Raw genomic sequence first — 13,705 nt, 5'->3', positions numbered from 1 at the left:
CTAACCTGCCCTCACGTTTGGGTTTTATAAAAGACACCCTAAAGTCGTAAAATAACATCTCATACCTCTCCTCGCATTAATGCTAGATCCACAACCTAATCTCATAACTTTTAACGTGACAGTTCGTAATTAGTCAACTAGTAAATAGATCTTGCCTGCGTGCTATGAGTCCGCCTATCCATTTGCAAGCTGACTAATTACAAGTTATCACGTCGGGGGTTGTAAGATTGGGTTGTGGATTTGATTGTCTCAAACATTCCTCGTTGTTTTTAACAAAATCATTTGACTAGGGGTCAAAACCTATACAGTAATTACAAATTGACAAAATATGTATATTTTGTTGATGTGTGATTTTGATACCAACAACTTCGCATGTGTAAAGTGTGAAGAAAGTTTTAGAAATTACACATGATGTGATTGATTCAAGAGTTGATTATAGTGATGAAATGATATATGTTTGTAGAAACATAAATAAAAGATTGACAAAAAAGATTTTTATAATGGTTCAGATGCTTAAAGCAAATCCTACGTTCATTATTATTTTATTATTCTTTGACTATTTTGCTGATATTGCTTATAAGACGTACAAAAATGGAGTAATGTTTTATTTACTGAGAAAAAATAATAAAGCTCAAACATATGCCTAGCTCTCATATGCACAGTCAACAATTTTTTCAAGAAGAGAGGTATTCATTTATATACCTTTGAGCTCAACGTAACGAATACTTTTGCAAGTTGACTTGACATATGGATAGGACAAGTATTATAAAATATATCTTTGAGACGGTTTAAGTTTTTACAACTAATATATTTTGTCTTTTAAGTAATGTTGACATCAATGTGTATTTTTTAGGCATAACATATTTTATTCATTTCTTTGAATGAACACATAAGAAAAGTTTTCATATAATTGTATTTAATTACTTAATTTGTTTCCCTAACATTAATTCATGGTCTGTCCTTGGATGGAAGAGTTTGCCGTCCCTGTAAACAAACATGGAGGTGGGAGATTTGGGACATTTTTTGAACTGCGAGGGAGGATGTAGAACGCTACTTAAGACGTTTGAGAGTGTCTCGTTTAAAACCCAAACATTTAGGAGGTCAGAAAATAGCCTGTTTAAAAGAGATAGAGATAAGAAAAACAAGTGGTTTACAATTACATACATAGAACAACTTCCACGTTGTTCTGGAGCCGAAAACGAACACTCTTGTCAACGGAATCAAGGAGATCGAAGTCAATTAATTACAACATTAAAACACTATTGGACAAGATTTCCTAAACTCCTAAATTAAACATACGTTGATTTATCAATTTTCAACTTAATTTATTATTAATAACAGAATTTACGAGACGGCTTTTGTTGGTGGAATATCGGCAATAAATTGTGAACAGAATGGCACGATTATTATTCATTAAGAATAACGTAAGATTAAGATAAATTAATTAGACTCCAAATACCAAACACGCCTTTACTACATCTCAACAGCCAATAGTGTCGCGAGTCGACCGTTCAGCAAACTCTTTTCTTCTTTTTAGCTTTGCTTTTCCTTCTCTTCATGTTTTGACCTTTCATAAATAATCCATAATTAAACAAAAAATTCAATCGCAGTTAAACAGTGATTCGGATTCCGCCTTTACTACAATGGTAGTTTCTTCATAATTAAGGTACGATTATTAATTATTGAGTTTAGGTACATATTTTTTTCGGTTGTTAGATCTTCGCTTTTGTTTTCAAAATTCTCATCAACTTAGCGTCGGTAATCTATTGGATTTTGAAATTTGTTCAGTTTCTTTTATATTGTTTGTCTTTTTTGAATTTTCTCTGGAGATTAGTGATTGAGAGGCGAATTAAATTGAAGATTGTTTTGGACAGAGTTTAATTGACCGATGTTTGTTCTTTTTAATGGATTGCAGTTAAAGCGCTTTGTTATTTGAGAATTTGACCCAGAAATTAGTCGTGAGGGAGATAGAGGGAGGGCGTTATGAATTGAAGTTTGTGGTGGTAAAGAGATGAACGTGAGCCATGCGTCGGTTCACCCTGTGGAAGATCCTCCGACCACGGATGGCGGCAATGCTCCGAGAGTGAGGATGAAGGACATACAGGGCATGCCCGGGACGCCTGGCGGCCTGACTTTGCGAATTTGTCAGTTGATCTTTGCCGTTGCAGCGCTTTGTGTCATGGCGACCACCAGTGACTTCCCTTCTGTAACTGCTTTTTGGTAATATACCATGTCGTTTGTATCAAGTTTACTCATTAAGTTCGTTTGTTGGTTAATTAGTTTTATGTTTGTATAAATGGATTGCAATACATAGAGTTTATAAATCGCCTTTTGTTAGTAAAATCTGGTTGATTGAGTTTTGAAGAAGAGCTAGAATTATTTTGGTACATTTGGATTTTGTGAAAATGAGACTCTGGTTTGGGTTTTTATTTCAAATCGTGTGAATGTCATCAGAACCATTGGGTTTGCTGTTTGGGAAAGATACTCAATTAGAGCTAAGTCTGCTGAGTGTAAACATCATAATGCAAAAGATGTTAAAATCGAATAGGTCTGAAATTGGGTAATTTATATTATTCAGTGCTGCTTTTTGGTGGATACATGCATTGCATTTTCTTTTCTTGGCAGTTTGGTTGATGTTCTTTGGTAAATAATTCATAGTAGTTAGTCAACTATCATTTTGGTTGAGAATTAATTTATCCTGTCTGCAATCATTTTTGTATTAGTTTTCCATGTTCTAATGCAATAGAGTGCTTATATAAGGATCAATCCAGTTGTGTCTATGATTATCTACTTTCAGTAAAAATTATGAATTTTGTAGAACTTAAAAGATTGGAATTTAGTAATAATTGCAAAGGACATTGCCAGATCTACTCAGTTCTAGACACAATTAGCTTCCTTTTTTTAAATTGAGAGTTTTAAGTTTGATAGCAAAATCCATTGGGTATGAGGATCTAGAATTCAGGGTAAGTTCTGTAGTTCGTGTTTCCAGCATCTGTTGGGTTGCCTCTGCAGAAATACTCTTGATGGTGTTTAGATATGAAGTGTGAGGTGATGGACTCCATCCCCATATAGAAAATGTCTAGCATCCTATCAAGATGTGTAAGGTTGAGCTGTTTAAAGCCATTAGTGATTATGGATTGATGTTGTGCAACTTCTCATTGTTGACCTGCTCATCAAATATCTGTAGTTACTTTGTGGTGTGTGTGGTCAACTGTTAGTTCTGCATTATTGGCAGATTAGTGAGAGGGCTGGCTGTGCATTGCAGGATCTTTGGCTAAATTATGGTGCTTGGTTTTGCCTTTTGGGTTTTGTCTGTGGAATTTCGGTCATGTAACATATTGTTGAATCTGGGCTTCATGTACCATATATATATATATGTGTGTCTGTGTGTGGTGTGTATATATATATATATATATATATATATATATAATCATACAAGACACAGGTTCTCTATCTGAAAAGATGAGAACAAAACTAGGTGAATATGGACTTGCTTTTAACCCTGTCCGGAAAAGGGAGTGAAGACTTGTATTCTATGATTCTGAAAATAGTCAGTCAACTTTCAAATATTTTAGCTACACTCTTAATTTGTTTGTTTATTTCTTGGATATCTTTGTACAACTTGAGTACTTGATATGCTAAGTTAAATACATACTTAAGTTTGGGCTGGGTTTGGAAATGGGTAGGATAAAGAATTGACATTTTCCCCGTCTCCTAAGATTTCAGGATTAGATGAATCTGATGTCTGAATTTATAGGTGCAACAACGGAAGTTGCTCATGCCGATTTAATCTGCCCTAATTTAACTCATGTACTGTGAAAACTTGTATCAAGCCCAAGCCAACATTAAAGCAGTATACTTCCATGCTGGCAAGCTATCTAGTGCATATCATCTGTTGAAAATCATATTCAACATCTTGTGCTCGTAATCAGGCAGTTGACTGTTGAATACATACGTGATTGACCTATTGAAGTAACAAATTTTCAGTTTGTGATTCTGTATATAATGTTATCACGAAGGTTTCTGCTTGGCATTAAATGGAATCTTTTCTGATATTTGCTACATCAGCTTCCTTGTTGCAGCTGCTGGCTTGCAAAGTTTGTGGAGCCTTTCGTTGGCCATTGTAGACATTTATGCCCTTCTGGTGATGCGATCCTTGCAAAACAATCGAATTGTCAGTTTGTTTGCTGTTGGTGATGGGGTAAGATAATGCACTTAACAGTAATATAACTAAGTTGTTGCAGCACATATCAACACCACTCTTGATTTGATGTCTTATTAATTTGGTTAATTCCTGGGAAATTTTTTACTTGCACTTTGGTTGTCTGAACAATATGTTTTTTGATATAGGTGACTGAAATTAGCATATTGCCAAGTTTTTTAAGCGTGTGACACCTTTTCTGACACCTAAGAAGTTGGGCTGTTTTGAACTACTTGGTTTTGCCTATGATGCTTTTCAGAGAATTTGTTGAAACTTTCTTTTTTTAAATGAAAATGCAAGCAATAATTTCATTAAATTACTTTTTAATTTAAAAATGTTGGTTGTAATAGCTCAAGCCATTGTTGCTTTTGGTCTCAGTATCTTGTCATAGACACTGCGCCGAGTAACCAACTGCTGCCTTATCACATGCAGCATCAGATTGTTGTCGTACTACTGAAAAACTTAAGCTATTCACTGAGAGCTCAATTCAGGATGGAGCCAAGTCTAGATTGAGTTTGACTTTATAGATCTTTTCTCTGGTAATCTTTTCCAGCAAAATGTATATACAGAAGATGTAAAACTTCGCATATTCTTGGAACCATTTTGAACAATTAATGCTGGTTAGAATCTCTGATCTTACATTTAATAGAAAACCTTTGATGTTCATTTGTGGATAGCATTCATCATGTTCATTCCCAGCTATTTTGTAGAATAGGACTTTGAACAAATTTTGATTAAGGAATGTTGCCAACAGTGTATATGAATGTTGAGAAGATTATCAGCATGCACTTAAAATGTTGGAAGGCCATGTAAATATTCACTACGCTATGTAACTACCTGAATATATTTGTCCCACCCTTCTTCTCTGTGGCATACTGCTACCGTAACTTGCTTTTTACAGATTCTTAATTCATGATTACGTATTTATGAGTTTATTTATCATATTCAAAATTCTATTTATGTTTAAATAAAATTGTTTCGTTTTTTTTGCAGATAACATCGACTCTTACATTTGCTGCAGCATGTGCATCTGCTGGCATCACAGTTCTTATTGACAATGATCTTCAAAGCTGTTACCAGAATCACTGTGTGCAGTTTGAAACTGCTACTGCCATGGCCTTTATAAGCTGGTTTACTGCATTACCATCTTTTCTCTTAAATTTTTGGTCATTGGCGTCCCGATGAGAAGATCCCATGTAAAAATCCAGAAAGAGGAAGAAGATTCTGGCCATTTTGGACTAATAGCTGAAGCTTACATATCGATGTCGTGTGTATCTGTGATCTTTCCCTTGGCTTTTTGTGTTTTAAAACTTGGTTGTGTTGTCGTGTGTATAGTTTTATGAAATCAGGCTGCAACATACATATTTGGTTATGGATGGGTAACTATCCATTTGGCAATGGGAGAGATCCAATTGATTGAATTATTTTAGTGATAACTGTAAACAATCACCTGGAATATTTTCAAACCCTCTTCGATTGTGTGTTAATGCTCTACTCTTTTGTCACTTAAACTCTGAATTAGTAATACAACCAATTTTTCTGCGTAATTTCTTCAATAAAAAGGCTCTAATGATTTGATATCATCATTTAACGTAAAATTGATTCAATTATTATTTTAAGAAGTACAAGTGAAATTAATATGGGTGAGTCAATGTGATGTGATTACATTTAGTTTTATTTTTCCTTTGGAAGGTTACAATGATGAGAAAGAAAATGGAAAAATAATTAATTATCCTTGCTCTCGTAATTGAAGCATCATGAAGAGAAGTGCAAACTGATGATTCTATTCTTAAATTTTTTACAAGCGATCGACAGTTGTGTCTTTCTTACTTGGCAGGAAGTACTAAAATTTAGTCATCAATTTATTGCAGAAATAATTTCCCCTCATATCCTATATTCTCTGAACAGTCTACCAACATTTGATAGTATTTTGGGAATCAAGAGAAGGTTAAATCGATTCTTGATTCTTGAACGGTTTCTCATCGTCATCAAAGAAAGGAGTTTGTGATAACAGATTCAATTTATCCTACTGTTGTTAGCTCAGAATATGTCTTCCATTTCCACTCAGGTACTTCCAAATCTTTTAATGCCAAAACTGCCAATACCCTTTTTGTCCTTCTACATTTGCAAAACATAAAATACTTCTAACAATAATACTCAGCTCAACTGGCAATGAAAGTTGATAAAAGTTTCACTAGTTTTATTTGGTTTACATGTAGTTAGATTATACTAAAATTGCAATTTCAAGCAGAAGTGCGAAGGCAGCAGCGGTAGCTGATGACCAAGCAAGAGTTAATCAGGTACTTGCTGAGACCATATCCAGGAATTGAACGCAGAAATTGGTGAAAATGATCCCATTTCTTCAAGAATCTCTGACCCATAGTAATACTTTCGTGTATTAATGAAGAGGTTTAATCTAAGAATAAACCAGTTGTTTACTTGTTCATTGTTCCAGTAATCTGATGAAGTTCAGTTCACCAGAGTTTTAACCAGGTGAAAGGACTTGTATTAATGATCTAGATTTGAACATGGCCATACCTGAAACATATATTGAATTTGAAGTTGAAATATTCTACAAGGTGGGTCTTAATGCGTGCGCAAGAATAGTTCCAAAAAAAGGCAAAGCCAATCCAATCAATCAGCTTTAGACATATTCATTTTCCATTGACGAAGCAAAGTAAAGTGAATGTCTTAAATCATTCATAATAACAAATGGAATTTAACGACAACAAATGATGGCTGATCCCACACCTTCAAAATTTTCNAAAGAGAAAGAGGAAAAGAAAGACGTACCCAAAGAGTTATTGAACGGGGAGTTGTAAGGAAAGAATTAGAGAAAGAGAGTTACGGGGCTAGTATGAGTAGAGGATTTACTTACTGAGCATTATTTTAGAGCTCACCCCGTTGTTTTCCCATGTTTTGCAGGACCTAGGTGAGGACACTGTCGGATGGATGTCGGCATGCGAGGAGGAGTGGTTACACTGTCCCTGATGTTTTGATGACTTTTTGTATACGTTATATATATATTGTGTGTAAAAATGCATATGTTTGTAAAGAGTATGTATATATGTTTAATAAAAGAAAAACTTGGGCCCAATTTCTTTATGTTATTTTATATGTATTTCATTATAATCTTTTGAGTAGTAGTGGCTATTACATGGTCTGATTAGGCGCCTGTTGTTAAAAGGTTTCAACAACAAAAATTTCAAGTTGCAAAGACCTATTTTCTTTAGTGTCTTATGATGGCACCATTTTCTAACATAAAAAATAAATAAATAAAATCGTTTTAATATGCAATAATTATATTCCCATGTCTAACAGCGTTTTCAGAAGTACAACATGTCTTGGCAACATTGGGCCGCCAAACAACCAGTCTACGACGCTAATATTTTTTTTTTAAATTAGATTAAAGCATAGCAATGCTTAATAATTCCTACTTTCTGTGAAATGGAAATGTGTAAAATGAAAGGGCGTGGATCATGAATAATGTCTTCTATATACCCTTAACACATGAGCCAAACGTTAAAAAGTTATTTGTCGTCTAGTAATTTAAAAGCACTTGAAAAAAAGAAAAAGAAAATGTGAAAGCTGATTTTATTCAAAGAATCAACTGGAAAAAAAAGAAACCCAACCAACCAACTAATAACCATATATTACTAAATCAATTCGAAATAGTAAACTCTCCAAATAGTAGAAGTCTTTATTTTTCGATAGTTGGAAGGTTTGGTACATTATTTAGATCCCAAGTCAAGCCAAACGAAATAATTAGACCAAAACATGGCTATGTTGAGATTATGTGGCAGAAAAATGCACAATAAATAAAACTCAAAAATGGCAAGTACACCGAAAAATTATACTGCATGACCTTGAATAGATTATTTTCAACACAAAAAACCTCAACAAATATTGAGCTTACATGACTTTACTTCCTACTCTTAACAATGATATAAAAGAAATAAAATTAAATAACATAAAAAACTATTGTATTTGACTCCTAATTTTTTAAATATTAACAAAGATGCCAAGGTTGTTATTGTGGTTTGATATATATATATATATATTGTCAGAATTAATAAACTCTAATCAACGTTTAGGTATCCATTTTTAAAGCATAACGGAAATGATTTTACCAAGTTGATTAAAAATTATCAAGTTAAGTGTGAATCAACAAACATAAGCACAAAATGTAACACTACAATAAAAACCCTAATTCTTGACAGTTATTAACTGTCAAGGAAGCCCCTATCAAGAAAGGGTTGACAGTTTTCGAACTATCACTTGATAGATTCTTGACAGTTCGAAAATTACTAAGGATTTAGTCGAATTTTAACCAAATCCTTGATAGTTTTCAAACTATCAATGATTTTTTTCTAATTTTTTTTATTTTGTAATTAGTTTATTTTCCTAGTTATTACCAATTAAATTATGGAATAATGCAACGAAATTATTCATAATATTTCTCAACCAATAACAATTATCACAATTCAACAATAAATTTAGACACTCAACAATCTCTCCATTAATTTATTGAATAGTACATTTATTAGTGTTGCTTTTATTAAACAAAATTGAACAACAGTATAAGTTGTAAAATATTGCAAAAACAACTATAAAAGATTAAAAGTAGATAAATGTTTTTCAATTTAAAACTACAATCACATAACAAAGAATGAGATGTTACTATATCCATAGTCATGCGAGCATAACCCCTTCAACCGCCTGTGTAGAGATTTTGTTTTTTCCTCCTATTTTTCAGTTCTTCACTTTTCCCTTAAAATAACCATACACAACTGCATCAACATTACTCATATGCATATAATATAACAACCAAATGTAGTGATGACAATGGGTCGGGCCGGGACCGGGTACCCCTTGGCCCAGGTCCAAGCCCAACCTCATGACAAAGGCCCAAGCCCGGCCCAAGCCCATCACGGGTATGACAAGTAAAGCCCAAGCCCGACCCGACAGACTTTTTGTAACCTCAGGCCCGGCCCAAGCCCGCCCATTTTTATAATGTAAATTTTTAAATATTAATAAATTTGAATTCTTTTTTATATTTTTAATTCTAGAAACAGTTTTTAAATATTAATTTAGTTTTTAATACTCACCAAATGGGATGAGATTAGGGTTTGGGAAAAATGGGTATATATATGTAAAATAATATTATAATTAAATATATAGTATAAGGGTAATTTAGCAAAATTAATACTAAAATTTTCGGGTCAGGTAAGAAAACATACCCAAGCCCAGCTGGTACTCGAGGTCGGGCTTTAAATCAAGCCCAGGTCCAAGCCCAAGCTCAAGCCCGCAAACGCCAGGTAAAACCCGGCCTTTTTGGGACGGGCCAGGCCGGATGCTCAGAAATATCAAGCTCATTGCCATCTCTAATCAAATGTGTGTAGTGATATAATCATCTTAAACTTTGACCCTATTTTTTCTTTCACAAACTTTTTCCATTCACCAATAATCTTGATGTTATCAAGTTCGAGGGCCATTCTTTCCTCTGGCCGTCTTAATTTTGCTCATCAGCTTAGACTTTGAAGCTCTCCAAAGAGCACCCATCTTCATAAACATATAGTGTTTCTGCCATTCCTCTTTCAACTTATATCTTACCTAAGAGTTATAAGTAAATTGTTAGAACAAGTATCAAATATATACTTACGTAGATAAATTAAATATATATATAACCCAAAATGTTTCAACTTTCTAACAACAATTAAGCACTAGTAAATAAATTATACAAACACATTAATTAATGCTTGGATTTTCAACACCAAATATACGAAGACATTAATAAATGCCTGGATAAGATTTTGCAGAAAAGCCTTGAAAAAACCAAATATACAGGGATGGATGGAAAACTGTCACATTTTTTAATACATTTAACCAAGCACCAATGGTGGAATAGTGCATCCTTTTAAACCTCATTTATTTCACAGCTTCGTATAATGAAAAAATCCATGCACAAACACAATCAAACTGTTGAGATTTAAATGTCATATTAAATACTAGACATATTAGCATGATATCTGTCAAAGAATTTAAGGCTTTTAAATAAAAGCCCGTGATTCACCTTGTCTGGAAGTGTAAAAGAGTCAATCATTTCTCCTCCTTCAGTATCAGTTTCAGTTTCAAGTTCGAAGAGGAGAAAGCAACACTAAGGAAAATTTTGGTGCACTAAAAATTCAATTAAACTAATATAAATGCAAACCTGAGGCTGGGATCCCCTGATGGAAAAATATAACTGTCAGTAGGTTAGAATTTGCATTTCTCAACCCCAATTCAATCAACGGTAGAAGGAACTAGCTTACCTGCTGCATTAACTTGGCGAAGTCAGCACATAATGACTTTCGCCAGACTCATCAAAAATTTTATCCAGTGAGATATCTTGTGGAGCCGTTAGAGTTATCTCCAGCATGTCAAGGCCTGCTTGGTTTGCAGAGACGAAAACTGGAAGCGACTGCAGCATCAACAAAGATGCATAAGCAAAAAATCACTGAAACTTATTCCAGACTAAACAATTTGATTGGTTTCTTCAATATTAAGGAACTTAATTCTAAAAAAGTAATTTCTATATCACAAATGGACAGGATGTAAATTTTGATAGACTTCAAAATATACCTTCAATGAACCGCACAATATGGCATCCTGATGATGCCAAAGATGCTTCAACACAGAGTCGCCAACAACAGAACCAGATGTTGTTGCTAATGCCGGATAATGCAAAGAAAAGAAAGAAAAGCAAACTGATAAACTGAAGGGGTGATCTGATCTATTACAAAATGAGTTTTACATCAACTAATAAAGCAAAAAAGGTTCACTGTTGACAACCACTTTGCAGACATATTTTACCCAACATTAATCTAAGCCATACATTAATACCAACTTACAACAACCAATATAGAGACATCCCATATAACCTGGCGGTACAAAATCTAAACCATTACAAAATGAATTAATCAAGGCTGCCTCACATGACAGACGGTAGATTGCAATACAATTTTGAAGCCAGAACATATTCAAAACAGGTTGTCAAACTGCTGCATTTCCAGCTAACTATCAGAATTTAACACTCCTCCTTGATGGTTGGCTGGAAACACCAAGTCTGAATCTGAATTCTTCAAACTTGGCTTTGGAAACAGCTTTAGTCATAATGTCAGCCACTTGTAATTCACTCTTGCAATGCATCAGTTCCACTTCACCATTTTGTTCAGCCTCTCTCACTGCATGACATTTAATTTTGATATGTTTTGTACGTCCATGATGCACTGGATTTTTGGCCGTTGCTACAGCAGATAGGTTGTCACACATAATGGCAGTAGGCTTGACCTGCTTCAGTTTCAAATCCTCAAGAATCTTTCTCAGCCAAATGGCTTGATTCACAACAGCAGCAGCAGATATATACTCTGCTTTTGCTGTGGATTGAGCCACGGTTTCTTGCTTTCTTGATAGCCAACAAATAGCACCACAATTTAAGAAAAATGCATATCCTAAAGTACTCCTCATATCATCTGTTGAACCAGCCCAGTCACTGTCAAAAAAACCAATCAACTTGAATTCTTCTGATCTCCTAAACCACACCCCAAAGTCAGACTACCATTCACATATCTCAGCACCCTTTTTGCAGTCTTGAAGTGAGTCTCGGTTGGTTGGCTTATAAATCTGGACAGCAAACTTGTAGCATACATTAAGTCTGGTCTGGTTGTTGTCAAGTACAGAAGGCAACCAACCAAGCTCCTTTATAAACCTTCATCAACCTTCTCTGCCTCATCATCTTTTGACAATTTCTGGAACCAGTGGTAGGTCCACTGGTTTACAATTCTCCATGTAGAATTTCTTCAGGACTTCACTTGCATACTTTCTTTGGTTCACAAAGATACCATCTGCATCTTGATCAATCTCTATCCCTGTAATGACAACTACTACTCAAAAGATTATAATGAAATACATATAAAATAACATAAAGAAATTGGGCCCAAGTTTTTCTTTTATTAAACATATGTACATACTTTTTACAACATAAACATTTTTACACAAAATGTACAAAGTATACAAAAGGTCATCAAAAACATCAGGGACAGTGTAACCACTCCTCCTCGCGCGCCGACATCCATCCGACAGTGTCCTCACCTAGGTCCTGCAAAACATGGGAAAACAACGGGGTGAGCACTAAAACAATGCTCAGTAAGTAAATCCTCTACTCATACTAGCCCCGTAACTCTCTTTCTCTAATTCTTTCCTTACAACTCCTCATTCAATAACTCTTTGGGTACTTCTCTCTTTTTCTCTTTCTCTTTCTCTTAGAACTCTTTTCTCATAACTCTTTCATAAATCACGACCCCATCTCATCGGGGGCACGGCCGGGACTCACTCCCACTCTACGTGATCTCTACTTATTCTAGCCGATCGGACTCGGTTATGCATGGATTCGGAACCCTTGGCCATGTGAGTATATAATCTCTCTCTCTCGGGTACTCGGGTATAGCCCTCATCCGCATGCACTCTCACGGGCTACACCACTTCTCTATCTGATACTCATGCCGCTCTCTCAATGCGGCGTACATGCGGGAATACTCTACCCATTACTCACGGGTTCCCCATCGCACAACCTACTCTATTCTCTTTACTCTTAAAGAACTTATACTCACATTCTATACTAAATCTCAAGCTACTTCTCAAGTGTATAAACAAAGGTGTAGAGCTATCTCATGCTCCCTAATGCACTAATGAAATGCCAACTACAAGATTTCCTCAAAACAGTCATTCTGCACCAGTCACACTAAAACGGCCATAACTTATGCTATACACCTCGGATTACTACGGTTCTGGTCTCGTTTCAAAGCTTAGAAACAGGGCTACAACTTCTCTGTTTTGGTCTCAGCCCAGTTCGAACCGTAAGATACTCAAAAATTACTCAGAAAGTTACGGCAGTGACAGGGCAGATTTCACTTAGGCATTTCCTCAAACATCTCATGTGCATATAAACACCCTACGAAAATTACTACTAAACTTCATTTTTCTAGCCATCCAAATTGGGGAAAAACTCCCTCAATTACTCATAATCCCTGTCAAGAAAAGCACTCCCAAAAAGGATTACACAACATCTCTCAAACTTCATCTCAAACTCCATTCTCAATACACATATCAACAACACTTCTCATATTTAATCAATCCCAACTACTAAGACTAAGCACACATCTCATCTCAATTTTCAGTAGGTATACCATGTACATACATAATTAAAATAAGTCTCTACTCAAAGCTTAGTCATAACTCAACTTGGTTGGATTTACTTACCTTGTGCAAAGATGGGTTCCTTAGCACTTTTCCTTCCCTTTGTTGGCTTGTCTCTTCTCTACAACTCAAAACAACCACAAGGGCAGCAACAACACAATAAGACCTCACTATAAATACAAGAAAACTCACATCTAAAGCATGAATTCTTACCTTAGAAAGCTTTAGATGAAATCTCTACTCAAAACCCCTCTTAAATCCCTTAGAACT

At 35.0% G+C, this 13,705-nt stretch overlaps 1 protein-coding gene and 1 long non-coding RNA gene across 3 annotated transcripts; one reads left to right on the top strand and one right to left on the bottom strand.

Annotated features, from left to right (window-relative positions):
* The first annotated feature begins 1,465 nt into the window (after positions 1-1,465).
* LOC116104983 (CASP-like protein 5A2) lies at positions 1,466-5,622 on the top strand. Its single transcript, XM_031391410.1, has 4 exons — positions 1,466-1,666; positions 1,916-2,220; positions 4,069-4,201; positions 5,195-5,622. The coding sequence occupies exons 2-4, from the start codon at positions 2,012-2,014 to the stop codon at positions 5,384-5,386; spliced, it is 534 nt and encodes a 177-aa protein (XP_031247270.1). The 5' UTR covers positions 1,466-1,666; positions 1,916-2,011; the 3' UTR covers positions 5,387-5,622.
* Positions 5,623-9,388: 3,766 nt separating this feature from the next.
* Positions 9,389-10,956, bottom strand: LOC116105297. 2 transcript variants are annotated; one of them, XR_004124055.1, is made up of 4 exons: positions 10,823-10,956; positions 10,513-10,661; positions 10,413-10,428; positions 9,389-9,814 (listed from the first exon to the last, which is right to left on the bottom strand). It is a non-coding gene; the product is annotated as an uncharacterized LOC116105297 (long non-coding RNA). The 2 variants fall into 2 exon arrangements; XR_004124056.1 differs by lacking the exon at positions 10,413-10,428.
* Between the last annotated feature and the right edge of the window lie 2,749 nt (positions 10,957-13,705).

This window comes from Pistacia vera, unplaced genomic scaffold (assembly GCF_008641045.1).
Source record: "Pistacia vera cultivar Batoury unplaced genomic scaffold, PisVer_v2 Contig116, whole genome shotgun sequence".
Classification (NCBI taxonomy): domain Eukaryota; kingdom Viridiplantae; phylum Streptophyta; class Magnoliopsida; order Sapindales; family Anacardiaceae; genus Pistacia; species Pistacia vera.
Note: the sequence above shows the minus strand (reverse complement) of the source record. Positions and strands in the feature narration are given on the sequence as shown.

Excerpts from the sequence above, each read along its gene's own strand:
- LOC116104983 (XM_031391410.1), top strand. The coding sequence starts at position 2,012 with ATGAACGTGAGCCATGCGTCGGTTCACCCTGTGGAAGATCCTCCGACC. Across the intron at positions 2,221-4,068 it reads CCTTCTGTAACTGCTTTTTG|CTTCCTTGTTGCAGCTGCTG; the intron begins GTAATATACCAT and ends TTGCTACATCAG. Across the intron at positions 4,202-5,194 it reads TGTTTGCTGTTGGTGATGGG|ATAACATCGACTCTTACATT; the intron begins GTAAGATAATGC and ends TTTTTTTTGCAG.